At 40.5% G+C, this 26233-nt stretch overlaps 1 protein-coding gene across 1 annotated transcript; it reads left to right on the top strand.

The window, feature by feature from the left end:
- Positions 1-1214: 1214 nt before the first annotated feature.
- HCLS1 (hematopoietic cell-specific Lyn substrate 1) lies at positions 1215-25609 on the top strand. Its single transcript, XM_006189873.3, has 14 exons — positions 1215-1349; positions 4848-4931; positions 5500-5573; positions 11854-11983; positions 13724-13834; positions 15675-15729; positions 20547-20657; positions 21309-21364; positions 21924-21993; positions 23102-23313; positions 23717-23821; positions 24352-24607; positions 24747-24815; positions 25014-25609. Exons 2-14 carry the CDS (start codon positions 4848-4850, stop codon positions 25148-25150), a joined length of 1470 nt encoding a protein of 489 aa, XP_006189935.1. The 5' UTR covers positions 1215-1349; the 3' UTR covers positions 25151-25609.
- The last annotated feature ends 624 nt before the right edge of the window (positions 25610-26233 follow it).

Genomic DNA, 26233 nt, shown 5'->3' with positions numbered 1-26233 from the left:
AAATTACTCTTCCTTAAAATAATTTTGTTGCTGCCATAATAAATAGGTTATGAAGTAGGAGAAATAATCAGTCTCTCCACTAGGCATAGAATCCTTAGATTTGGAAGTGACTAAAGTCTTAGATTCCTAATGCAGGATTCCCCTCCTCTATATCTTGGACAAATTTCATCCAGTTTCGCTTGAATCCATTGGGAAGCTCACGGCTAAGCAAATCAGGTCAGAACTCTATGTCAATCAAGATTAGGAGAGGCTAGATCAGATAAGGTAACAAACACCCCCATATTCTCAGTAGCTAAAACAGCAATTATTTTTTAGGATTATTTTTTAGTCAAAGACTCCAAGTCCCTCACACAATGGATGGGGCTCTACTTGTGCTGTCATTAGTTGAGGACCCTGTCACCCAGGGACCCACACTGCCAGGGGAACCACTCAGGAGACCCGCAGGTTGCCTTGCTGGGCAGTGGGCTAAAGGGCACAGCAAAGCTTGAAGTCTCTCCACTGGGAAGTGATACATTTCACTTCTTACATTTCATTGGCCGAAACAAGGCCACCTGAGCAAGTCTGACTTCAAGAGGGAGGGGAGGGGCAGCAAATCTTGGTGAACAGTAATATCACAAAGACCTTCCGTCATCTGGTACAACCTAGTTCTTTAAGACTTCTCCCTATTATCTGGAAACAAATCTTTCTGAATTAGCTCAGACTTCTCACTGTCCCCTAAACAATCTCTAAACCTTCCTGCCTCCATGCCTTGCCTTTCCCTGTGAATTACTCCCTTCCATCTTTCAATTAATCAGTGTTTATTTGAACACCTACTATACACAAATGCCAGTGTTAAGTACTATGGGTAATGTATATGAGTTTCATTTTAAATCTTACCCTTCAAAATCCACATAAAAAATATTTTTTCCACTAAGCCTCTCTTAATTCCTTCAGTCCATATCAAATTCTCTCAGTTTCTTTACCGTGACAGATGCAACTGCCCACCTCTTTAGGACACAGCTCTGTTGCATAGTGTTCTTTTATGTGCTTTCTGGCTGAATGTTTTGCTTCCCTGACCAGAGAGTAAGAGCAGCATTTTTTTATGACCTCTGGGACCCTCAAAGCCTTGCAAAAGAAGCGGTCCGGAGCATTTAATCCTTTTTTAATTTAAGTCCTAAGCAGAAGGAACTGACTCAAACTTCAGGAAGTTGCTGTGAGGACAGGGTGGCAGGAAATGACAGAAAACCTGAATACGGAACTGAACTGAAGCAGCAGCTCAGTTTCTTGCTCTGAGGTGGCAGCAGCCAGAGAGGAGCTGAGTGTCTACGTGAGGAGCTGGGAGCTGAGAGTGAACGCTTGCACTGTTAAAGGTGGGTACTCTGAGCCATGAGAAAGTTGTGGGGCACAGAAAAAGAGCTGAAGTGAGAGAAACCTACCTGGCTCTCAGTCCTTGCTGAGAGGTAAAGTCACTGCCAGTAGGCTTTTAACCTTTTATGGCCAGAAGGCCTGGGCATGAGTGGTTGTAGATAATGAGCATCTAGAGATGGAAATGAGGAGGCTTGAGCCCAGGGAACACAATTCAACAGCCATCCAGGACCCCTGGTTTCTGCTGACAGTCTACAACCCTCTCTAAGGCCCGTTGCTCCTAAGTACTGAGTTGGGAGGGAGACCACCGGAGATGAAGACCGTCTGTGCCCTGGGAGAGCTTATGGTCTGGCAGAGAGACAAAGCCCACAGGAGACACTGTAGCAGATCAGGAAGTGGTAATTGCTAATGTACAACAGTGCTGAGGACCAAGTGCTAAATGAAGGTTTGACTAGGGCAGGTTTCTGTGATTTTAGGATCACAGAATCCCAGATTGTCAGAAATGAAGGGGGCTTGATGGATTAGTGAGTTTAACCTCTTCATTTATTTTCCACTGGGGAAAACAATATTCAGGGATGTTCAATGATTTACCAAATTATTTAATATTCATAAATTGCCTAGCCTGGTACCTGGCAAATAAGAACATATTCTCTCTCTGTTGACCCCCTTACCCATGCTCCCACAAGGGCTTAGTAACAGAGCTGGGGGACCTTCTGATTCCCAGTCTGTGTACTTTACTGAGGCAGCCTTAAGATGAGGCCCTCGATTGTGCCTGATATCCTGGGCACCAGGCCTCACCGAGTTACTCTCCGGTCTCCCACCTCTAGAAAGCACTTCTTGGCTTCCCTGTTTTGGCCAGTGGCTCAAGGATGCTAATTGTCCCTATGTCAGAAACCCTTCCCTTTGTTTCAAAAATACATGAGGATGGGAGGCTTATGGGAGAATTAGGCTGAGATCTGGGATGAACTGCAAGGAAGAGGACAGGACCATCGGTCCTCACTGCTTCCTTATTACGAATATTTCAGAAACCTCTCTTTTCCAGTTTTCTGCATGAAGCCTTTTTTTGCAAAGGAGCCCAGGAGCCAGGACCATAAGTCTTATCTATGTGCCCCCACCCATTACTGTTGCCCCACAGGGGAAGGCAGAGCTGCACTTGGCAGGGATTCATCCCACAGTCCAGCTGACTCGGTCAATCTCAATCAATACTTCTCCGTGTCCTTTTTGCATCTTGTTAACCAGTCTACCCCCAAATTTCCCTTGAACTGGTTTCCAACAGGGTTTTCAAAGAGCTGGAGAAGGAGGGAGTTTTCAAGTAGGAAGGAAAATCGGAAAATCTGAGCTCCTGGCTAGAGAGAACAGAGGGTCCTTTAAAAGGCAGTGAAGAGCATGGAGAAGGAGACTGAGCAGGGATGGGTGGGCAGGGTGCTGCCAGCTAGTAAGTGGTATCAGGGTCAAGAGGTCACCATCAGAGAAGATGAGTACTGCCTGTTGTTTCCTCGTCACACCACAAGCCAGGATTTCCAAGATGTAGAGCACCTGTGCATCATCTCCTGCAGGCATGGCCAGGCCAGCAGAAACACTGGGGAAGCCCAGGTGGAAACAAGTTGGCATCCACTTCAACTGGTGTTCTCTCAATATTTCCTTAACATTTACTTAGTTAGTGAAAGTCTAATAATTCTTTTTTTTTTTGTCTAACCTTTTTTTTTATCATTTTTTATTGATTTATAATCATTTTACAATGTTGTGTCAAATTCCAGTGTAGAACACAATTTTTCAGTTATACATGAACATATATATATTCATTGTCACTTTTTTTTTCTCTGTGAGCTACCATAAGATCTTGCATATATTTCCCTGTGCTATACAGTATAATCTTGTTTATCTATTCTACAATTTTGAAATCCCAGTCTATCCCTTCCCACCCCCTGCCCCCTTGGCAACCACAGGTTTGTATTCTATGTCTATGAGTCTATTTCTGTTTTGTATTTATGCTTTGTTTGTTTGTTTTTTAGATTCCACATATGAGTGATCTCATATGGTATTTTTCATTCTCTTTCTGGCTTACTTCACTTAGAATGACATTCTCCAGGAGCATCCATGTTGCTGCAAATGGTGTTATGTTGTCAGTTTTTATGGCTGAATAGTATTCCATTGTATAAATGTACCACATCTTCTTTATCCAGTCATCTGTTGATGGACATTTAGGCTGTTTCCATGTCTTAATAATTCTTTTTTTTTTTTTTAACATTTTTATTGATTTATTATCATTTTACAATGTTGTGTCAAATTCCAGTGTTCAGCACAATTTTTCAGTCATTCATGGACATATACACACTCATTGTCACATTTTTTTCTCTGTGAGTTATCATAACATTTTGTGTATATTTCCCTGTGTTATACAGTGTAGTCTATTCTACAATTTTGAAATCCCAGTCTATCCCTTCCCACCCTCCACCCCCCTGGTAACCACAAGTCTGTATTCTCTGTCTGTGAGTCTATTTCTGTCCTTTATTTACGCTTTGTTTTTGTTTGTTTGTTTGTTTTTGTTTTTGTTTTTTAGATTCCACATATGAGCGATCTCATATGGTATTTTTCTTTCTCTTTCTGGCTTACTTAACTTAGAATGACATTCTCTAGGAGCATCCATGTTGCTGCAAATGGCATTATGTTGTCGGTTTTTATGGCTGAGTAGTATTCCATTGTATAAATATACCACATCTTCTTTATCCAGTCACCTGTTGATGGACATTTAGGCTGTTTCCATGTCTTAATAATTCTTAATGCTCAAAATAAGTGACTTATTACATGCTCTTTTTTGAACCAGTAATCTTCAGAAATATAATGAAGCTGTTTTAAACAACTGAAGAAGAAATGACTTATTCTCAGCAAATAATGCATCCCCATGCATTGTTCAGTGTAGGAATTTCAGCTGAGTGCCCCTACTGACATGTGCAGCTGTGCAGTGGCCAGTCTTGGAGTGGGGATTAGAAAAATCCTCAGTAGAATTTATCAGGTTGTGGGGAGGAGTAGGGGCTCACTGCATAAAGAGCTGGACCAATATATATTTTGACAGCTGTGAAGTCGTTATGTAGATACCTGGGTGAAAGGATGCTACAGTTCCAAGGGTGTTCTAGCATCCCTCGTTGACGATCATATCAAGCCACTGCCTGGCTGGCCTCTTGACAAAAGTGAAGATCCCAGCAGTTTTGACACCCAGGTTATTTAGTGTTACCTGCACCCATGATGACTTCTCTCTCTCCAGACTCAGGTGAGCTCAGGCCACATAAGTTTGTCTTAAGTAAATCCTCACCACCACCACCCCCACACACCCTCTAACTGAGCCAAAGTGCTTTCCTAAAACTTCCATCTGCTTTGCCTTAGGTTCTATTTTCTTCTAAGAAAAAATGACAAGAAACATGGGGCTGCTCCATCACTGACTTTGCATTCTTGTTGCCTCCTCTTGATTTTTTAACCTAATCATTCCCATTTTCTGTCACCCTCAGATGTGGAAGTCTGTAGTAGGGCATGATGTATCTGTTTCCGTGGAGACCCAGGGTGATGACTGGGACACAGACCCTGACTTTGTGGTGAGTTTGGAAATAGCTTTTCTTGGGCAATGAAGGACAGTGGGGAGGCATGTGGGCCACTCTGTAACATTTGAGGGCACTTAAAAAAAAGTCTGGGGCTGAGATAGCCTTCATTGTGGGACTGACTGGCAGGAAAGTTGGCTGTCAGGAGTGCAGCATGCATGATAGCCTGTGTTGAGGATGGAAAGAGACAGGTACAGAGGAGTTTGACATTGTGATTGACAGGCTACGTCAGGCTATGCTGAAGGAGCAGGTTAGCTGGGTCTCCTTCAGTCTATGAGCCTGGATTTGAGCTGGACATTTATAATTTGGGGGGACTGAGAAGTTGTAGAAGACCTCAAGAAGAAGATTTGAGAGATGCAGAGTAGGAATGGTGGTTTCAGAGCTCACCAGTTTAATTTCAGCATGGGGTCTAGGTGGGGTGAACACAGAGAGGAGTCAGAGTAAAGACCCTGACAGAGGGAAGCAGCTGATGTGGAGGCCAAGGGGGCATGTGTGTCAGCTGGGTGACCGCTCCCAGCCTGGCACATCTCTTGCATCACTTATAGCTGAGTGCTGTCTGTTGTAGAATGACATCTCTGAGAAGGAGCAACGGTGGGGAGCCAAGACCATCGAGGGCTCTGGACGTGCAGAGCACATCAAGTAGGTGCCAAAAGGACTGGGAGGAGGGAGAGAGGTATGGGAAGAGCCCAAGGAAAACTTGGAGACTCAAGAGAAGGTGACAGGGGAAGGAGAGAGAAATCCATGTGTGTGTGTGTCTTTGTTTCTACTTCAGTCTGTCCCTGTGTGTCCTATGTGTGTCACTGTGTATTGTTTCATGTCCCTCCTCTTATCCCCCCAACCCTGTTACTGTCTTTATTTCTCACCACTCTGCCATTTCCCCAAGTGGGTCTATTATTTTAAGTGTCTCTCCTCCTTCAGTAAGGCAGGAGGAGTTCAGAGAGGGAAGTGCTGCACTTGTATCATTTATTATTTATCCATCTACTCACAGAAATACAAATGTGTATCTGGACTGCAGGGTGACTTCAGATGGGCCAAGGAGGACCCAGTAAAATGTCAAAGTAAAGAGCTCAGAATAAATCCTGTAAAAAAGAACACAATATGTCAGGCCCCATAACTGGCCTAAATGACTTTTAAAATAAAAGTTTGATTTTGACTACTTGACAGAAGTGGGAAGCCATGAATGCTAACACGAAGAAATATAACACTTGGAAAACTTGTTGACTAAAACTATTTAAGCAATGGTACTTAGAAGTCTTAAAGTTCATAACCAAATATTTAACCCGGAAAAAAAAAATGCAAAACAAAAAAACCCTCAGATACCACAAGAGAGAAGGAAGTTGCTCACAGACAAACCCAGGCGGTCTCTGTGGGATGTACTGTGTATCAGGATTGAGAGATTCCCTCTTCTTTCCATGGATTATTCAGAATCATCTAATCAAGGCTGTTTACTCTGGAGAGTGTCAGAATGTCCAATAGGAGTAGCAAGGTAGACAAAATGAACAGTATAACAGGAGCAAAATTAAAAAGTAAAAATCAACAGTCACACACAAATTGACAAAATTGATAATTTTTAGTTCCATTTTAACTTCCCTCCTCACTAACACCAATTTTTCACCTCATTTTCTTCTAGATTTTAGGTGTTAGTGGATGATCACATTGCACAAGCAACACACTATGAAAACTTGGCACATATTTGTACAATTTGATAATATTCAGTACTATGTGTTGTTGTTTAATCAGACATAAATGGTTTGTCTCAAGTGACTGTAATGAATATTATTTGTAAACAACCAAGCAATTCTGGAAGCAGTTGGAGAGTGAAAAAATGGGATAGGGTTGTGCAGGAAGCTTCTTTGATGCTCCTCTGTAGCTCATCCATCCTACCTAAGTTAAGACCCATTTCCCTTCTCTGAGTAAAGGCCGCTCAGCCCTAGTGTCCTGAGAACTGTTAAGATAAGGTGCAAACTCTCCTTGCACCTCTCCCCTTCCAGTGTCTGTCTCATGCAGAGCAGGAGTAGAACATTTTAAGGAAGACTCCTAAATCCCTGCCATGATCTTACAGAAAGAGCTTGAGTTTGGATATTTAGATTCAAATCACAGGTCTACAATTAGCAGCAGTGTGTATTAGACATACAACCTCTCTGCATCTCACTTATTTATCAAATGGGAATAATAAAACCTACCCTGCAGATGTATGGTTAGAATTCGAAGGACTAACATATACCGAGAGCAGTATTTAGCACCTCTCAGCAGCTCAATAATGTTATTCCTCTTTCCTGTTAATGTAGATGATTTGAATCAGCTTTTCTTCTAAAAGCCTAACATGAACATGTGAACAGATGACAATCTTCCTTCTTCCTAAATGACATTTACCTGGACTGTTGTGTTGCACAACCTAGTGTACATATTACTCCAACTTGACCCCTGGGGTTGTAAAATGTGGTGACCCTGGATCTGAATCTGATAGAATAAAGTGGAGACATTACACAAAAAAACCCACTCCCTCCCTTTCACCCAGGCTACTGAGGTGTAAAAGCCTGGTCTCTGTTAGTAACTAGCTGCGTGATCTTGGACAGGTCACTTTCCTCCCTGGTTCCCAGTCTTCCCATTGGGATCAAAAAGACTTCTAGAAGACCTTCCTGACATAAGTCTTTACTATTCTGCGATTCTTTCTGGCTAGTGTGGATGAAGACAATCTTTCAGGTCAGATGGGAATCACCAAAGTCCTGGGAAAGAAGGGGGAAGTTGGAGAGCAGAACAGTAGCTGAGCTCAGATGACTGAAAGCAGGAAAAGGAAGTGATTGTGTTTCTCATTAATCTCACTACCATCCCCCACACCACGATCTTTCTTTTTTAGGTCTGCCTGAAACATATTTAGTTTGGGGAGTGGTTTGGTAATTCAGTGACTGGTTGAAAGGATTCTGTCCATCCCTCATCTATTGTAGAGAGGAGTCCTGGGCCAGGCAGCTCCAAGCAGCCTAGTGTTTCTTCGGGACTGCCTGGTTTTCAAGGGCTGTTGCCCTTTTCTCCATCTTCTTCTCAACACTCTTACTCGTGCTCATGTGCCTCTTTACAGTCAAGACCCCACCCCCAGACCTGGCCGGATGTAAACACTGATCTGCTCCTTGTCACTACAGATTAGTTTTGCCTGTCCTAGAATTTCATATACATGGAATAATATAGAATGTAGTCCTTTGTGTCTGTCCTCTTTCACTCGGCGTGGTAGTTTTGAGATCTGTTCATGGTCTTGTGTGTATCAGTCCTTTGCTCCTTCTTATTGTCAGGTAGTATCTCATTGTACAGATAAACTACAGTTTGGTTTATTACTCTCTTAATGAACATTTGGGTTGTTGACAATTTGGGGCTATTACAAATAAAGCTATCATGAACATTTGGGTCCAAATCTTTTCATTAACGTACACTTTTATTTCTCTTGGGAAAAACCTAAGAGTAGTAGAATTCCCAAGTCATATAAGTGTTATAACCTTTTAAGAACCTGCTAAACTGTTTTCTGAAAGGAATTTACCATTTTTCTTTCCTACCAATAATGTTTGGGTTTCAATTGCTCCAAGTCTTTGTCTACACTTGGTATTGTTACTCTTTTTAATTTTAACCATTCTTCTGAGTGTGTGGTGGTTTTAATTTGTATTTTCTGCTGACTAATTTTATTGAACATCTTTTTATATGCCATTCATGTATCTTCATATATCTTAATTTTGAAGTGTCTATTCAACTCTTTTCTCACTTTTAAAGTGAGTGGTTTGTATTCTTATTGGGTTTTAAGAACTCAATATATATATTGAGTTTTTATATTTTCTGGATACAAGTCTTTTGAGAGATATTTATTTTACAAATATTTTCTTCCAGAGCATAACTTGGCTTTATTTTATTAATGGCATCTTTTGGAAACCAGAAGATATTAATTATAATGAAGTCTACTTTATCAAAATTTTTGTGGTTAGTGTTGTATATGTCTAAGAAAATTTTACCTATTTCAAAATTGTGAAGTTTTTTTCCTATGTTTTACTCTAAAGGTTTATAGTTTCAACATTTATATTTAAGTCTATGATCTATTTCAGATTAGCTTTTGTGTAGAGTATGAGGCACAGACTGAGCTTCATTTTTTTGCATATGGATATTTCATTATTCCAACACCATTAAAAGCCTATTCTTTCCCCATTGACTGACCTCACATCTTTGACCATATACTTGTGGGTCTATTTCTAGACTATTTGATTAACTTACATGTCTGCTCTGACCCATACCATACTGCACTTCAACTTTGCTCTCCATTTGAAAAAAAATTTATTTTTACTCTTCTAAGACTTTACATTTGCAAATACATTTTAGAATTAGCTAGTCAATCGCTATAAAAATGCCCATTGGTATTTTATTGGGGTTTATAGATCATTTATAGATTTATAGATCATTTTGGAGAGAACTGATATCTTAATGATCTTGAGTTTTCCAATCCATGAATATGGGTTATCTCTCCATTTATTTAGGTCTTCTTTAATTTTTTCAGAAATGTTTTTCTGTGTTCAGGTCTTGCACATATTTTGTTAAATTGATGCTAAAATATCTCGTGTTATTTCATGTAATGGTAAGTGGTATTTATTTTTAACTTTAAATTTACAAATGTCTGTGGCTAGCATGTAGAAATAAAATTAATTTTGATAGTGATGTTGTCTCCTAGGACCTTGCCAAATGTAATTAATAGTTCCAATAGTACATTTTTGTAGATTCTTTAGGATTTTCTACATCTACAATCATTTCGTCTGTGAATAAACTCTTACAGTCTGAGTCGCTCACCTTTGCACTTGTACTTTTGTGATAAAAAAAATCCGTTCCTTTTCTCAGTTCATCTTTAAGTTCCTGGATTTCACTTGGTTTCTATAAACTGTATTGCTTTATCAATTCTAAGTTATTTTAAAACTTAAAATAGGCATCTGAGAGTTAATGTGTCAAAACTTTCTTAGGACTGCCAATTAGGGCATTGAATTATGATTTTTTGTTTTCCTCTCTATATCTTCCACCTGATCACTGTTGTCATACATGAATTACCTTTGTGTCCTCAGAGCCTAATAGCACCTCATACTCAAAAGTTTAATTAATATTTATTTAATAAAGGAATAATATAACTAACACATATTTAGAGTGGCTTCAGCTATATTCCAAATAATTGGATAAGAAGTTGGTCTTTGTTGGCCCCAACATTTTTATTCATATTATATTATCTACTGGCATGATTCTCTGACTAGCCTTGCTGTCATCTATTAAGTGGCTATTCCTGAATCTCATTTTCTTATCCCTTTCAAAAACTTGTTTCAACTATAAAATATTTATCACCCAGGTAACTGTCATTGGATTTATTAAAACTTTACAGATTTTTCCCATTTGAAAGTAACATTTAGCCCCATCTTCTTTATTCTTCATCTGAATACTTTGATTGGGATATACTGGTCATTTACTTGTTCTTGGAACCAGTAAATTTTTGACACAGACAGATCTAAAGGGTCAGTGTAGTCAAACTAGCAACACGGAGTCTCTGCCCTCACTGCTGCCAGAGGGTTTAGAGCAGGCACGGGAACAGAGGGTTCTTCCAGCTCTTAGCTTCATTTCATCTGGTTCAAAGCCAGCTTTCTAAAATTAACTTTAACTAAAGCTGAGTAGGCTTTTTAAAAAGACCTTTGTTGGGCTCCTACTAGAAGGCCACCAGATGGATCTATTCGTCCATGAAAGAGGGGAATTTCTGCTGTGAGATGGACATTCTAGCTATAACCAATATATCTTGTTTTCCTGAGCTAGTGAAGTCTCAGTGATACCACTATCTCAGTTCCCTAAACCTCCATCTCTTGCTGCCAGAAGCCAGATTTTTTTTTTTTTTTTTTTGGTAGGATTTTCTTGCCCAGGTATTTCTAAGAATTCCCGGCTGTTCTTGTATGTGCCCAGTATCAGTCCTGATTGTCATTACTGGTGCTAGTGTTGGTGCTGAGCTGTCACTTCATACCTTCAGGACAAACAGATATGCTCCCTACCCGTGTGGTAAAGGTGAAAGTGAAGTAAGAAGGGAAATGCCCCTTTCTGGTATTACATTTTCTTAGGGATAGAGGTTTCCCAAATCAAGTTTACTTGGGCCTTAAAGTGTTTCAACAATTAGCGATGAGAGTGAATTTTATTAGTGAGTTTTTTTTAGTTTTATTAGTTCTCTCAGGAATTATCAGATTTAGGGGTAGGGTAAAGGACATTCATTTTTGACAAGAAAATACACAAAATACTTAATGTACAGACAAATTTTCCAATGCTACATTTTTCACAATCATCATTTTTAATGATTTCCTAGTGTGCCACTGAAAGGTAATATTGCAATTTACTTAACTATTACCCAATTTTCTGCCATATAAATTATTTCTTATTTCTTGCTATTAAATACAGTAGTTCATGTATATCATTAGCCATTAAGCTTTGCCATATTTAAAGTTATTTTCTTGGGGCAGACTTATAGGACAAGCGTGTGTGGGTAAACAGTATATGAATATCTTTGTGCTTCTTGAGGTAGAGTACTTACTTGCTAGACAGCAAATCCATTCAGAGAGAAAAACAACTTTTCAGTTACTAGAATATAGATATCACTGTCCTCTAATATTTAAGAACATGAAAAATAGGACTAAATTGCAGGAAGGTTATTTACTGAGCAAAATAATAGACTAGAAGAAATGCAGTTATCTTATGGAGAGTTTATATCAGGTTCTATATGCAGACCACACGGACCCCTTACTCCCAGACCCAGCACTGGTATACTTTGGGTGCGGAGGTTATTACTAAAAATAAACAGAACACATTTCAATATTTCTATTTTTCTGGGAAGGAGGCTTGACTTCCCTGTGCCAGTGAGTCTCTGTGGTGTGGTTATTTCCAGCATCCACCAACTGAGGAACAAAGTGTCAGAGGAACATGATATTCTCAAGAAAAAGGAGATGGAATCAGGGCCCAAAGCATCCCATGGCTACGGAGGTCGGTTTGGGGTGGAAAGGGACCGCATGGACAAGGTGAGTTGCAAGGGGGATATTTGCTTAAAATAAGAAGAGTCATTTGTTGGTTTTGTGGTTTAAAACCTGTTCAAAAGTGAAATATTCATTTGGGTTTTAAAATAGAATGTCCACATATTATTTGTATCATTTTTTCCTTGATTACAACACGTAAGATATAGATGGGGGAAAATGGGAGCCAAGACTTTAGAAGGACTGGCCTATTGTAGGTCCCGCCACATTGTAACTCCTAGACTAAGGAGACAGGGAGCACAAGTAGAGAAGGAAAAATATGTTTTAAAATCATTTACTGCTCCTAAATATATGCATATTGTCTATGCTGTAAATTCTCTTATTGTTTTCTTCACTGTATATTTAGTGTTCTTTTTGTACCTATTTTATATAAAGCTTATGTGATTTGCACATAGGTATGAAAAATATTGATGTGAATTTATCCACCAGATACCCTCAAATATGAATATTATTTTAACTTACTCCATTAGAAACTATAAAATTATGATAAAAGATGCTTGCATATTGAATCAGATTTTCCACTGACTTTCCTAACCTCAGAGATAAATATCTATTTCTACAAGAAAAAATGTTTAATTTCCGAGGAGAAAGAAATTTCAGTGAAAGCCTTTAGTTCACCCTCAAGAACTAAAGTTTTGTTTTGTTTTATCATTGTGTATAGTGTGGTGCAGGCATTGTATTCTCCCGCAGAATTCCTAGGAAAAAGTGAAAAAGATAAGCAGTCATTCATTCTCTTCTTTTTTAACTTTTGTTTTTAATGGGGGTACTGGGGATTGAACCCAGGACCTCATGCATGGTAAGCACATGCCCTACCATGGAGCTACACCCTCTCCCCCAACCCTTAGTCATTCATTCTTGAATTTAGCAAGCAACATTGACCTACACAGACCCCAAAATACTGCAAAATGACTTCCCAGGAGCTCATATAGGGCAGTGCCTCACCTCAACATCTGTACTGATATTTATCCCAACATAGAATTGGAAATACAGGAGGAAAAAGAAACTTTCTGATTTCTTCTTAGTTGAGAGCCTACAAGGTATCATTATTTGATTCAAAGTATTATTCAATTCCATGATTATTAAAGTATCCATATCTAAATATTGAGTCATACCTTTGAAAACTAAGTAGAAAATAGTAGATGGAGGAAAAAGTGGAGGGGAATAGAAAAGAATTAAGTAATATTCCATCTGAGAATACTCACAGTATTGTCCGCCAACACCCTTCAGCATAAAGAGTCAGTCACTCTTAATCAGGGCTCAGGTAGCACTTCTGAACTTTGATGGTCATACAGGAGCAAAGATCAGAACAAGAGCACCTGGCTCTGTGAGTGAAATACTCAGTCCCGGCTATGGCATCTACATCTGGTCCCTCCACAATAACTACCCTCATTTCCATTTTGATGCACAAAGCCTTTTTGTTTCTGGTTTAAACACTGATCTGTCTACTTAGTCTCTATCCTTCTGGTTCTCAACCCATCCTATGGGAGTTTCCAAAATGATGGGTTCCTAGTGGTATTAAAGAAGAATCAGGATGGGCAAGGCTTCAGAAATAATCACATTGCCCTCCCATCACACATTCCTTGGCACTACTGTCAGAGGTTAGCAATCTGACCCATAATGGAATTTCTTGTATTCTCACATCTCATCCTTCTCTTCATCAATTTTTTTTTGTGTGTGTGTGTGTGGTCATTTTATCTCCTTACTCATTCTGACCTTGATTTTTCTCAGAGTGCTTTGGGCCATGAATACGTTGCTGAGGTAGAGAAGCACTCTTCTCAGACTGATGCTGCCAGAGGCTTTGGGGGCAAATACGGAGTTGAGAAGGACAGAGCAGACAAGGTAAGTGACAACTCTGTCCCTGCACCACCCAATTCAGATCAAGTGGGACTTACCAACCCTCACCCTTGAATGTGGGTCTATGCTTCTCCTGTGGAAAGACCAGGCAGGCAGTGGACTTGAGGAGGGTCCATCACGAGGAAAGCTCCTACACCTCCCTCAGCAAGTTCCTTGGTACCAGGATTGGAGGCCATGTGTTGAACTGAAAGGTGTTAATTTAAATAAGACAAAGATTCTCAAACTCTGTTTGAAAAAAGAATCCCTAAGCCATTGGTTTTATCATACCTGTATGCATGAAGAGAGTAAGGGAAATTCTAAAACTCCTCCTTTGGTCAAACATCAAAACCTTATAAATATTTATGCCTTTCAGGAAAACAGAGATGTCAGCTTAATTATTATTCCAATGGCAGTAAATAATCAAGTAAAACAACTAACTGAGGTTACAACATTTTTAGAAGGTGGAGGTTACTTTTCACAGGATTTAGCCCCAACTCCCTGAAGTCCAGGTGTTTTCTACTCCTTTGTCAAAAAAGTATCTTAAAGAGAGAGAGGAAAAAAGGACAGCATGATTATGGATGATACAGTGGTCAGGAGAGTACCACTGATAACTCATTGATGATCTCATTTTCACACCTTAGGAGATCGGATTCTCTGAGCTCTTTTTTTTTTTTTTTTTTTTTATGGTACAGAGTAGTGTCTCTTCCCCTGCAGCTGCACACAGAAAGGACATCTCCTTCACAGCTAGCTGAGATTTTTTTTTTCACCTGTAGTCATTAATAAGTGGGCCTGAATCCTAAAAGTTAAGTGTTAGAGTGTTATTTGCATTGTAAGGGAATTTAAAAAAAAAACAGAAAAATTCAAAACATACTGTGAGAGAAAGGAAAAACACAGAGTAATTTTTAAAAGCAGAAATGGAATATGGAACATGTAATGTTCTCTAATCAGGATGAAATTTCCCTTCCATCTTGGTCCCCCTCCTGCCTTTGTCCAGTCTTTCATTGTTTTCTTTCATCTCCTGCCTCACCAGGGACAAACTGAATCACCTTAACAATCAGTGTGTCATGTAAATCAAGAAACAGTATATACTAATAGCTCTTAAGATGCAAAATCTAGACTTGCTTAGAGACTCATACTTACTCAGCTAGATGGGGGCACAGTTATGTGGTAGTTAGGTATTGTCCAATGTAGCCAGTCCTGAAGCAGCTAGGATCCAGACTTGCCTGGTTGCTTCTCATCCCATTGAAACCCACATCTCTGGGTTTCCACTGCTGTGTGGAAAAAGAGGAGAAGCACAGTATAATCAATTCAGTACAGCATGATAGCTCTCACAGGTGCATAGTGCTTTATGGTTCACAAGGCATTTTCCTAGCTCTTATTTCATTCTACTTTTGTGAGAATTAGGAAGAAAAGCATTAATTTACTGGTGACCCACACCATAAATATCTTGCCACATTTAGTCCTCACAATGTCCCAGATTAAGTGGAATCATCTCTCCCATTTCAGAGGTGAGGTTAATAGGGCAGGTATACCTATTTTCAATCCATATTTGAGGAGCCTGAGGCTCAGTAACATTAAAGGACCTACCTAACATTGTACAACTATAGATAGGGAAGGTGGCGCTGGGGTTTGGATCCAGAGCTGTCTGTGCCCAGAGCCCATGTTCACTGCTCTGGCGTATTCTGCCTCTATAACAGCCTCTCAGTGTACTGCTGTTTCTGTATTAAACTCCGTTCTCAGCTCTGAGCCCCTGTAACTAACCACTGGGCTAAGTGTAAGGGTAAGTGAGGGAGGGGAAAAACGGCCAGCTCTGACTCTAACCAATTCTCTCTCCTTGTCCCTGTAGTCAGCAGTTGGCTTTGATTACAAAGGAGAAGTGGAGAAACACACATCTCAGAAAGGCAAGGACCCTGCACTTCAGCCTTAGCAACGTGACTGACCAGACTGCTCAGACTTCAACTCCAGCAGCTGTCATCCACTCCCTTTAGTTCCATGACCCTGTTGACCACTATTTTATTTCTTTTTATCTTCTTTTCTCTTTGTTTTGTTTTGTTTTTGGTGTTTTTTTTTTGTATACATATTTTTATTGAAGTACAGTCAGTTTACAATGTGGTGTTGATTTCTGGACAGCACAATGCTTCAGTCATACATGAACATACAGATATTCATTTTCATATTCTTTTCCACCATAAGTTACTATAAGATATTGACTATAGTCCCCTGTGCTATACAGTATGAACTTGTTTATCTATTTTATATATATATATTAGTTAGTGTCTGTTATTTCTCTTTAAATCCAAGCATATACTTGCTTCTTTCTCTTTTATCATTTTCTATGAGACTGGTCAAGTTTTCTTTAGTCCCCTTTCCCCTCTAATGGATTGAAAATAAGGTATTATCCTCCTTTATGTTAGGAAGTTATCCCTAGGTTTTAATATTCCTCTTTGACTTAAATTTAAAATCAATCACTAGCTCTTCCTAATACAGCAAAAATGTAGAATAACTTAATTATATTCCTTCTACATCATAGAGTCTTTGTACCAATTTGTTGTCCAGTATATTGGTTCCACGTGTTTGTTTTTAAACCTCACAAAAATTAATCATTCTGATTATGAGGTGAATGCTTATTTAAATTGACCGACATATTTACCAACTTCCTAGCTCATCATTGTTTACTGTATTTCATTGTTTCCTCCTTGAATCTTCTATTTCCTTCTTGCTAAAGTACATCCTTTGGTAATTATTTCAGTGAGAGTCTATGAAAGAATTCCCAGGCTTTGTCTAAAAAAAATATTTTGCTCCAGTCTTCATTGTTATTTTCCCATCATCGTGTTGAAGATACTGTTCCATCATCTCTGGCATTTGTCTTGGGTTAGTCTGATCATTATTCCTTTGTAGGTAACATGTCTTGTCTCTCCATTTTTTTTTGTTTTTTTTTTTTTTCATGAAAAGTTTTCTTTTTGTCCTGATATTCTGAAATATCATCAGGCTATGTCTGGGTGTTGGATTTGTTTTTATTATTCTACCTGAGACTTATTTCTCCTCTTCAACCTGAGAAATAACTTTCAATGTAGGAAGTTATCAGGCATTTTTTCTTTGGCTACTGCCTCTCCTCTCTCTTCTTTTATTCTTTCTTTTGAAACTCAAGTTAGACATGTATTTGAACTTTTCATTCTCTTCTCAATCTCTCTCTTTTAAAGAGACTTTATATTTGTAGAGCAGTTTTAGGTTTGTAAGAAAGTTGAGAGGAAGGTACAGATATTTCCCATACACTACTGCCCCTCTACATGTATAGCCTCCCCCACTATCAACATCATTGACCATAAGGATACTCTTTTTTTATTTAAATCTTTTTTTTTTTTTTAACCAAGGACAATTCTACACTGACACATCAAAATCACCTGAAGTCCATAGTTTACTTTAGGGTTCACTCTTGGTGTTGTACGTTCTTGGGGTTTGAACAAAAGTATAGGGACATATATCCATCATTATGTCATACAAAGTATTTTCAGTGCCCTAAAAATCCTCTTGCATGTTCATTTTCCCTACCCCTTAGCAACCACTGATTTTTTTCGTCTTGATAGTTTATATGTTTGGAATCATATACCACATAAGTTTTCCAGACTGGCTTCTTTCACTTAGTAATATGCATTTAAGTTTACTCCATATCTTTTCAAAGCTCGATAGCTAACTTCTTTTTAGTGCAAAATATTATTCATCTGGGTACACCACAATTTATTTATCCATTCACCTACTAAAGTACATCTTGGTTGCTTCCAAGTTTTGGTAACTATGAATAAAGCTGCTATAAACATCTGTGGCAAGTTTGTGTGTGGACATACATTTTCAACTCCTTTGGGTAAATACCAGGGAGTACAATTGTTGGATTCTACAGTAAGAGTATACTAAGTTTTATAAGAAGTTGCCAAACTGTCTTCCAAAGTGGCTGTACCATTTTGCATTCTCATTAACAATGTATGAAAGTTTCTGTTGCTCCACATCCTCACAAGTGCTTGGCGATGTGAGTGTTCTGGATTTTGGCCATTCTAATTGGTGTGTAATTAAAACAGTGGCATCCTGTTTTAATTTGTATTTCGCTGATGATACATGATGTAGAGCATCTTTTTATACACTTATTAGCCATATATGTATCTTCCAGTAAGATGTTTGTAAAGATATTTGGCCCATTTTTACCAAATTTGTGGACAGAAAATTGTTCATAGTATCATTTTATTATCCTTTTAATTTCATTGGCTTCTGTAGTGATGCAGCCTCTTTCACTTCTGATATCAGTAATTCATGTTCTCTCTCTTTTTCTTAGTTAGCCCGACTAGAGGTTTATCTATTTTATTGATTTTTTTCAAAGAATAAGCTTTAGGTTTCCTTGATTTTTCTCTATTCACTTCTTGTTTTTAATTTCATTGATTTTTTTTTTTTTTTTTTTTTTTGCTCTAATTCTTCTGCTGACTTTGGATTTAATTTACTCTTCTTTTTTCTAGTTTCCTAAGGTGGGAACTTAAATGATTGATTTTAGATCTTTTTTTCTTTTCTAATAGATGCATTCAATGCTATAAATTTCTGCCTAAGCACTGCTTTCACTGCATCCTAGAACTTTTGATAAGTTACATTCTTGATGTCTCTTAATCTTTCTTCTCTATTTCTCTCTCTTTATCTCCCTGTATTGCATTCTGGGTAATTCCCTTGGATCTTTGTTAAGTTCTCTAATTCTCCCTTCAGCTATATTTAATTACCATTTAAGCTGTCCACTAAAAATTTTTAACTTTCTTTCAGATATTTTCACTTGTACAAGTTCCCTTTGATTTTATGGCAAATCTGCTGGTTCTTTTTCCATAATGCCTTGTTGCTTTCATTTTTTCCCTTTCTTTAAACTCTTTAATTACTTTAAGAATATTTATTTCATAATTTCTTTCACATTATTATATTATTTGCAGTTCTTGGGGCTGCCAATTCTTCTGTTTGATTATTCTTTTTTCCCTCATGGTTATTTATTTCTTTGATGGTTTGAAACTTTTGTTAACAAACTTATTTCAGTGAAAGGAAAGGGATGTTTGTTTTATGGGAGTTTTATATGCCCTGGGTTGAGAAAGTTTCCTATCAGAGAAATTCTGCCTCAGAATTCTGGCTGAATTCTCAGAAATTTCTGGCTGAGTTCTCAGAAATTTCTGGCTGAGTTCTAGGGGATCTTGATAGTAACAGACCATTTTTTTTCTCTGAGGTTTTTGTTTTCCATTATGAGTTCAATTTCTTAAATAGATATAGGTCTACCCGGTCTTTCAATTTTTTCTGAAGCCAGTTATTTTTCAATGTTATCTATGTTTTCAAATTTATTGGCTTAGATTCATTTATAGTATTCCCTTATTTTCGTTTTAACCTCTGTAAGATCTACAGTGATATTGTGATCAAAGAATATGATATTTCATATTTCAATTTTTTGAAATGTTTTGAGACTTTTTGAATGACAGGTATATAGTCTATCTTGGTAAATGTTCTATTTACATAGAAAAATGTGTATTGTGCAGTTTTGGGGTGCAGTATTCTGTAAATGTCAGTTAGGTCTTGTTGATAATGTTGTTTGGGTTTTCTATAATGTTAGATTATTTTTGTCCAAATTTTCTACTAATGAGAGAAGAGTGTTAAAATTTTCAACTATGAACATAGATTTGTCTGTTTTCCTTTCTGCTTTGCTTCATAAGTACGAATTCTGTTAATAGGTTTCTACCAGCATATACAGTCCTGATGAATGATGAGTTGTCCTCTATCATTGTGTTATGTCTCTCCTGCCTCTTATAATGCATTTTGTCTTGAGGTCCACTTTGTCTCATATTCATGCCGTCTTTCTGATGCTTACTTTTTCTGTGGTATAAATGTTCCTAGATCAGTATTCAATTAATTTCTTAGCTTAGAATTCCTGTATAATATAAGTATTATGAAATTGGAGTTTTGTATTCCACACACTTGGGTGTAGGCGTGGAGTTACCAAGCCTCAAAGGTAAAATTTCCTTCTCCACATGCTGAACAAACTGCAATTCTCCTCAGCATTTCCCTGGATAAATGAGTAGAACTTTACACGAGTGGGCAGAGTCTCAATTCCTGCTCTTCTTATCACTGTGTTATGTCTATTCTTGTATAGAAAGTAGAACCCCAGACTCTAGAATCCTAATCCTTAGGCAGTAATTTGGAACTTAAAATGGCTTGGGTTTTCTGTGTCAGCTCATAATTACCATTGTATCTACTATTTTGATTCATCTGTTTCTGGAGCCAGGAACTTTTTTCTTCTTTTCTTTTGAGATTCACTTTTTTTTTTTTTTTTTAAAGATTCTTGTACTTTAGCTGACATTGCTAAGTGTTTATTTGGGAGTAAGGAAAGGCACACGTTTCATATGCATCTGTCTTTTTCCCCCTGGAAGTCTCTTCTTACACTCTCTATACTTTCTCCTTCCTTGAAGAAGGGAGAAAATTGAAATGATCTTCTCATCTTGGAATGGAAGTAAAGGAGGAGAGGAAAAGAGTGAACAATGTTGAATTAAAGCTTGCAAAAGGTGGCTTGGTACACCATTTCTCTTTTATTCACCCATGCTCGAGCCCTGCTCTCTTCCCGGGTCCCTATCAGCCTGCACCCATCCCCCTGACTCCTCTCTTCCACAGCACTTCCCAGTGGGCTGACAGTGGGCTCTCATGACTGCTCCTTCCAACACAGATTACTCTCGCGGCTTTGGTGGCCGATACGGGATAGAGAAGGATAAACGAGACAAGGCCGCTCTGGGATATGACTACAAGGGAGAGACAGAAAAACATGAATCCCAGAGAGGTGAGTTGGGTTGGAGGGGAGGGAGGTCACAGAGTGCATAGGGCCTTCCTTCTGCCTTCCTGAAAGCTGACACGGAGGACCCAGAATACAGAGGGGCAGATGTGCAGTGGAAGTGGTGGGATGAAGAGTAAGTGTACATATTTGGGGGTAGTTCGGGGGAGACTAACAGGGGTAGAAGGGCGAACAGCAAGATTGGGACCAGGACAGAGGAAGGAGACTGAAGAGAAGGGCTCATTGGAAACAGGATGAAGATGGACCGGCACGAGAGCGATTTGCCCGTGAGTCTTAGAGGCCCCGCTGCTTCACGGAGAGAGGTCCCCTTCTTCCCTGGGACACAATGGGATAGCTGGGGTGCAGGCTCTCCTTAGTTTTTCCTGTTCCTCCCTTTATATTTTCCCCTTTTCTGTCATTTCTTTCTTTTTATTTTCCTCTTCCCATCCTTCTCCCCTCCATTCCCTCCCACCTGTTTTTCTCCCCCTGTTTTCTATCTCCTCCCCATCCATGCCTCTCTCTGTCCTCTGATTCCCACACAGCCTGTCGATCTGTTTTCCTTATTCATGTCTTCTGGTCTTTCTTCCCACTTCTCCCTCTTCCTACACATTTCCAGCATTTTAACTCCTCTTATAACTCTCAGATCTTTCCATCCTGCAGATTATGCCAAGGGCTTTGGTGGTCAGTATGGAATCCAGAAGGACCGAGTGGATAAGGTAAACCAGTGGATAAGGTAAACCAGGACACCAGTGTCTTGAGAAGAGTTCCCTGAAGTGCATGGAGAAGAGTGAGGGGCCAAGCTGGGGAAAGGATGGGAAAAGCTAGATGCCCTGCTCTGTTCTCCTGGAGAGTGGCGGGAAGCAGAGAGAGACAGAGGACAGATAAACTCCAGGGAAGGATGATTGAAATTTCATTGATTGCTTGGCATTGCTTAACTCAGTCTATAATCTCTTCCCACTCCATTCACTGTCTTCCCTTACACCTCTTCATGCTCCGGCCAGAGGCCCTGCTGCATCCCAGCAACTGGTTTTAGAGATGTGAGATTCCAGGAACACTGTGCTTTTAAAAAGGGGAGCTGATCCCACCAGTTTCAAACTTCTTTACCCCTCTCTCTGCCACAAAACAACAGTATCTGAATACTCTATCCAACTGATGAGCATCAGATGGTTAGGGAGTTCTCCTGGAGTGGCTCCAATCCCCAGTACTGCCTTCTGGCTCATTAGTACTCCCTCCCCTGTCCCCCCACCCCCACTACATATACTCTTCTACCTGCAGAGTGCTGTTGGCTTCAATGAAATGGAGGCCCCAACCACAGCTTATAAGAAGACAACACCCACAGAGGCTGGTGAGTCTTAAGTCCCCGTCTCTCTGCTCCTCAACCTCCTCTCCCTTCTCATTCTTTCTTCTTCCTAGACTACCTTTTCCGTGCCTTTAACTACTAGATTAGCTGACGTAGACTTGACATCTACCCTCATATTCCCAGATTCTCTCTCCCAGAAAACTCAGGTTAAGTGGATAGAGAGAGTGACATTGGGGAAGAAACTGAGCAGAGTACACAGGAAAGGTGGGAGGGAGGGAACCAATTAGGAAGAATACATGGGGAAAGGTGCTTTCCGTGGGGGATGGAGGGTGGAGTTCAGTGGCCAGAGGGCATAAAGATTTAAGAAATGTGGACAGGGAAGGATGCAGGTTAAAGGACCAAGCTTTATGACTTAGAAAAGACAAGAGTCTGAGATCACATGGCCTGGCTGTATGAAAATCTAGGCTTCAGGATATGATATCACTTATAGGTGGAATCTAAAAAAATTAAAAAAAAAATAAGGACACAAATGAACAACTTATTATTTATAACTTAGATGACTGATTTCTTGAATATGTGTAAGCATATTTGACTGTCCTTTATGATTGGATCACCACATTCTATTGATTCTAATTTTGGCTTTATTCCTTTGATGCCTATGTAAGTTTAAAAAGCTAAAGCTCTAGAGACAATGATCTGTATGTATATGTAAACTAAAAAAAAAGTGCAGTATATGCAATATAATGTATATGTGTAGTCAAACTGTAATAATTCTTTTTGTGGGGGGCAGGGAGGTAATTAGGTTTTTTAGTTTATTTTTTTAGAAGGAGGTACTGGGGATTGAACCCAGGACCTCATGCATGCTAGGCTTGTGCTCTACCACTTGAGATATACCCTCCCCCTCAAACTGTAATAATTCTACCAAATAAAACTAAAAAATGGAAAAAAAAAAGGAAAATCTAGGCTTCAGGGCTGCATCATCCTTCTATTATCCCCTTGTTCCTTCATCGATACCTCTTTGCCTCCCTTTCCATGAGCTCCCTCTCTGTCTGCCCTTCTCCTGGATATTTAGCTGACTCATCTTCTTCTTTCAAGCACCACTCCCTCACCTCCAACCCAAGACAACCCTGGTTTTTCTTGCCTGTGTCTGCAGCTTCTAGTGGTGCCCGGGGGCTGAAGGCAAAATTTGAGTCCATGGCTGAGGAAAAGAGGAAGCAGGAGGAAGAAGAGAAGGCACGGCAGATGGCCAGGCAGCAACAGGAGAGAAAGGCCCTGGTAAAGACAAGCCACATGGCTCAGCAGCCCGTGGCCACTTCGGAGGAGCCGGTGGCACCAGCCCCATTGCCCAAGAAAATCTCCTCAGATGTAAGTGCTTGGCCTTCTGGGATCCACATCCAGGATTCCTTGCCCAGACAGGAGCCTAAGGTGTGCAAATCCTTAGTAGAAAATAAGGCACAGGCCTCCCCAGTGTTAGGCAGAGTTTACAGCTGCTGCTGCAGGAAGATTTCAGTCTTACTATATAACTGAGCCTCATGTATGAGAATGTTAGGTGAAAAAAAAACAAGATTTACATAGTAAAACAGAAGCTAGGTCACCAGCCAGTGCAGCCAATTACTGTTGCAAGAACAAGAGGAAGGAGCTGTCATCTCAGGTTGGAGCCTGTCATGAGGGATGATTGATTTGAATTGACAGACATAGGAGGGGTGTTCCAGGTCAGCACGCGGGAGAAGTCTGCTTGCTCACTGGGGACATACTTCATTCTCCGCAGGCCTGGCCTCCAGCAGGGAGTTGTCCATCGTCAGAGCCTGAGCCCGTGAGAACCAGTAGGGAACACCCAGTGCCTGCCCTGCCTTCGAGGCAGCACCCCCCAGAGGTAAGCAGAGCCCCCAAAGGTTCTCAGCCCCTACCCCATCTCCTCATGTTGTAGTAGGTGGGCAGTAGAGGGTGATCACCCATCCTGGTTTGTCTGGGACTATCCTGGTCTTAGTGTTGGAATTCTTACATTCTGAGAAGTCACCCAGTCCAAGGCAGACTAGGACAGTTAGTCATCCGAGCTGTGGTGTTCCAAAGAAGGTTTTTTTTGGCTTTTGCTTCAGTGTTTTCCTGGTCTTCCAAGGAATCTGACTTGCTTCCCACTTCCCTCTCCTCATACCTTTTACACTACTCTTCTATCATCTCTTAGTAGGTATTTTGAGCGGGTGGGTGTAGGAGGAGGTTGAAGAATGAAGATGGATGAAAGACTGACTGTGTTCCCTAGGAGAGGCCGGTAGAAGGAGGCAAGGATGGAAAGTAGAAGTGGTGGCTTGGTGACAGGTAGCGTCTTAGCCGTCCTCCAGTGGGAGGTTTTGGAGAGGCAGCTCCTGGTGAATGGAAATCACCATGTTTCACACTGTCTCTTCTCAGGACAATGAGAAGCCCCCAGCTCTGCCCCCCAGGACTCCAGAAGTCTTCCAGCTGGAAGAAGAGCCAGTGTATGAAGAGGCACCTGAGCCCGAGCCCGAGCCCGAACCCGAGCCCGAGCCCGAGCCTGAGCCTGAGCCTGAGAATGACTATGAAGATGTTGGGGAGATGGACAAATGTGAGCAGAATGATGAATCAGAGGGAGACTATGAGGCTGTGATCGAGCCTGAGGATCCTTCATTCTCCTCCACTCTGGCTGGTGAGTGGTGGGGCAGCTCCTGAATTTGGTCAAGTCTAGGGGAGAGGAAGAGGAAGAAGAATGCCCTGTTACATGGAGGGACCTGTCTATTTTCCTTCTCCATGTTGCTGAAACCATGTTTATATTTCTCATTATGCAGGATCATCAGGCTGCCCGGCTGGGGCTGGGGCTGGGATCTCAGCTGTGGCCCTGTATGATTACCAAGGAGGTAGGTTGGGAGTGGCCTGAGGGTTCTGGTGCCTGGAGGCCCTTGGTACATGAGAGGGGGATGGACTCCAGGGAGTCAGAGTGGGACCCAGTCTTGGCATCAAGAACAAGCCTATTTGCCTCTCTGAGGTTTAAAGTGGGCACAGGAGTGGAGGGATTCCTGTCAACCATCCTAATATCCTGTCAATTTTATCCCCAGACGGAAGTGATGAGATTTCCTTTGATCCAGATGACATCATCACTGACATTGAGATGGTGGATGAGGGCTGGTGGCGGGGACGTTGCCACGGCCACTTTGGACTCTTCCCTGCAAATTATGTCAAGCTCCTCCAGTAACTGTCCCCTTCTGTCTTCTGCACTGTGACTTTCCATGTCCAAAGTGGCTCTGCCTCCACCCCTTCTCCATCCCTGCTGCAAGTGTCTAACAGGATGTCATGAGTTGCCTGAAGTTCTAGACAGACTTCCCTCTCCCTCTCCATTAGGGTGTGGGGCAGAGACAATATGAGGAAACGGGTCTCCATCCCCTCAGTGTCCTCTCTACCTTGGATGAATTCAGGAATGTTTATACTGTGGTCCTGCCTTCTTCCCCATGACTGCCACCTCAAACCCCCCAAGCTTTTCCTTCCTTTGCAGACTCTGAGCTTCCTGGGTTGCTTATCTGGGAAGGTATATCTATATTGCTTGACTTGCCTGGTTGTGCTATTTGTTCAATTTCCTTCTCTGCAGAGATATCTCTGAATCTTCTCTCTGCTCAGTCCTCAATTGGAAATAAAGTAGGATCATGACTCACCTCTATTCTGAGATAATTAATACTTTTTATGCAGCCCTCAATAGCCCTAACTCCCATGGTTCCAATTCTCCTTCCCTCTTTCAGGCATATCCAGAAAACTCCCTCCAACCACTGCCCATCACTCTGCACCCTGGATGTCAAGAGCTGTGCCTTTTCCTTAGACATTATACCCAGTCCAAAACAGATAGCCGTGAGGAATGGCAGTTAGATAGGGGAACAGGGGGCCAGGAAGTGTCCACAGACCGTTCACCTTCTATTGGTTTCAGCAGTTGTCAGAGGCCAGCCACCTTCTCCCTGGGAGTAATGACTACACTCTTTTAGGACATGATGATTCTTGAGGCAGAAGCATAAATTATGGGAAAAGAACAAGGAAAAGATTTGACCAACAGAAAAAGACTAAAGCTAAGGGAATACAGGTTCCAACAAGGTGTTAAAAGGACTTCGAGTCAGAGACAGTGGCCTCTATTAGAGAAAGTCCAAGTTTCCTTGTAGTTGGATGACTGAAATAGATGGTGAGGAAAGAAGGTAGGTTGAGGAAGCTCATGAAATTTCTGTGTGGTTTATGGCTGAGGCTGTTAGGAGAAGATGTGAGGACCTTTAGACATCTAATGACAGACAAAAAACAAACC

Source organism: Camelus ferus, chromosome 1 (assembly GCF_009834535.1).
Source record: "Camelus ferus isolate YT-003-E chromosome 1, BCGSAC_Cfer_1.0, whole genome shotgun sequence".
Classification (NCBI taxonomy): Eukaryota; Metazoa; Chordata; class Mammalia; order Artiodactyla; family Camelidae; genus Camelus; species Camelus ferus.
This window is presented reverse-complemented; position numbering and strand designations above follow the sequence as displayed.

Bases quoted from the DNA above. Each gene is read 5' to 3' on its own strand.
- HCLS1 (XM_006189873.3), top strand. From the start codon at position 4,848: ATGTGGAAGTCTGTAGTAGGGCATGATGTATCTGTTTCCGTGGAGACC. The intron at 23,314-23,716 runs GTAAGTGCTTGG...CATTCTCCGCAG, and splicing joins CCAAGAAAATCTCCTCAGAT to GCCTGGCCTCCAGCAGGGAG. The intron at 24,608-24,746 runs GTGAGTGGTGGG...CTCATTATGCAG, and splicing joins ATTCTCCTCCACTCTGGCTG to GATCATCAGGCTGCCCGGCT.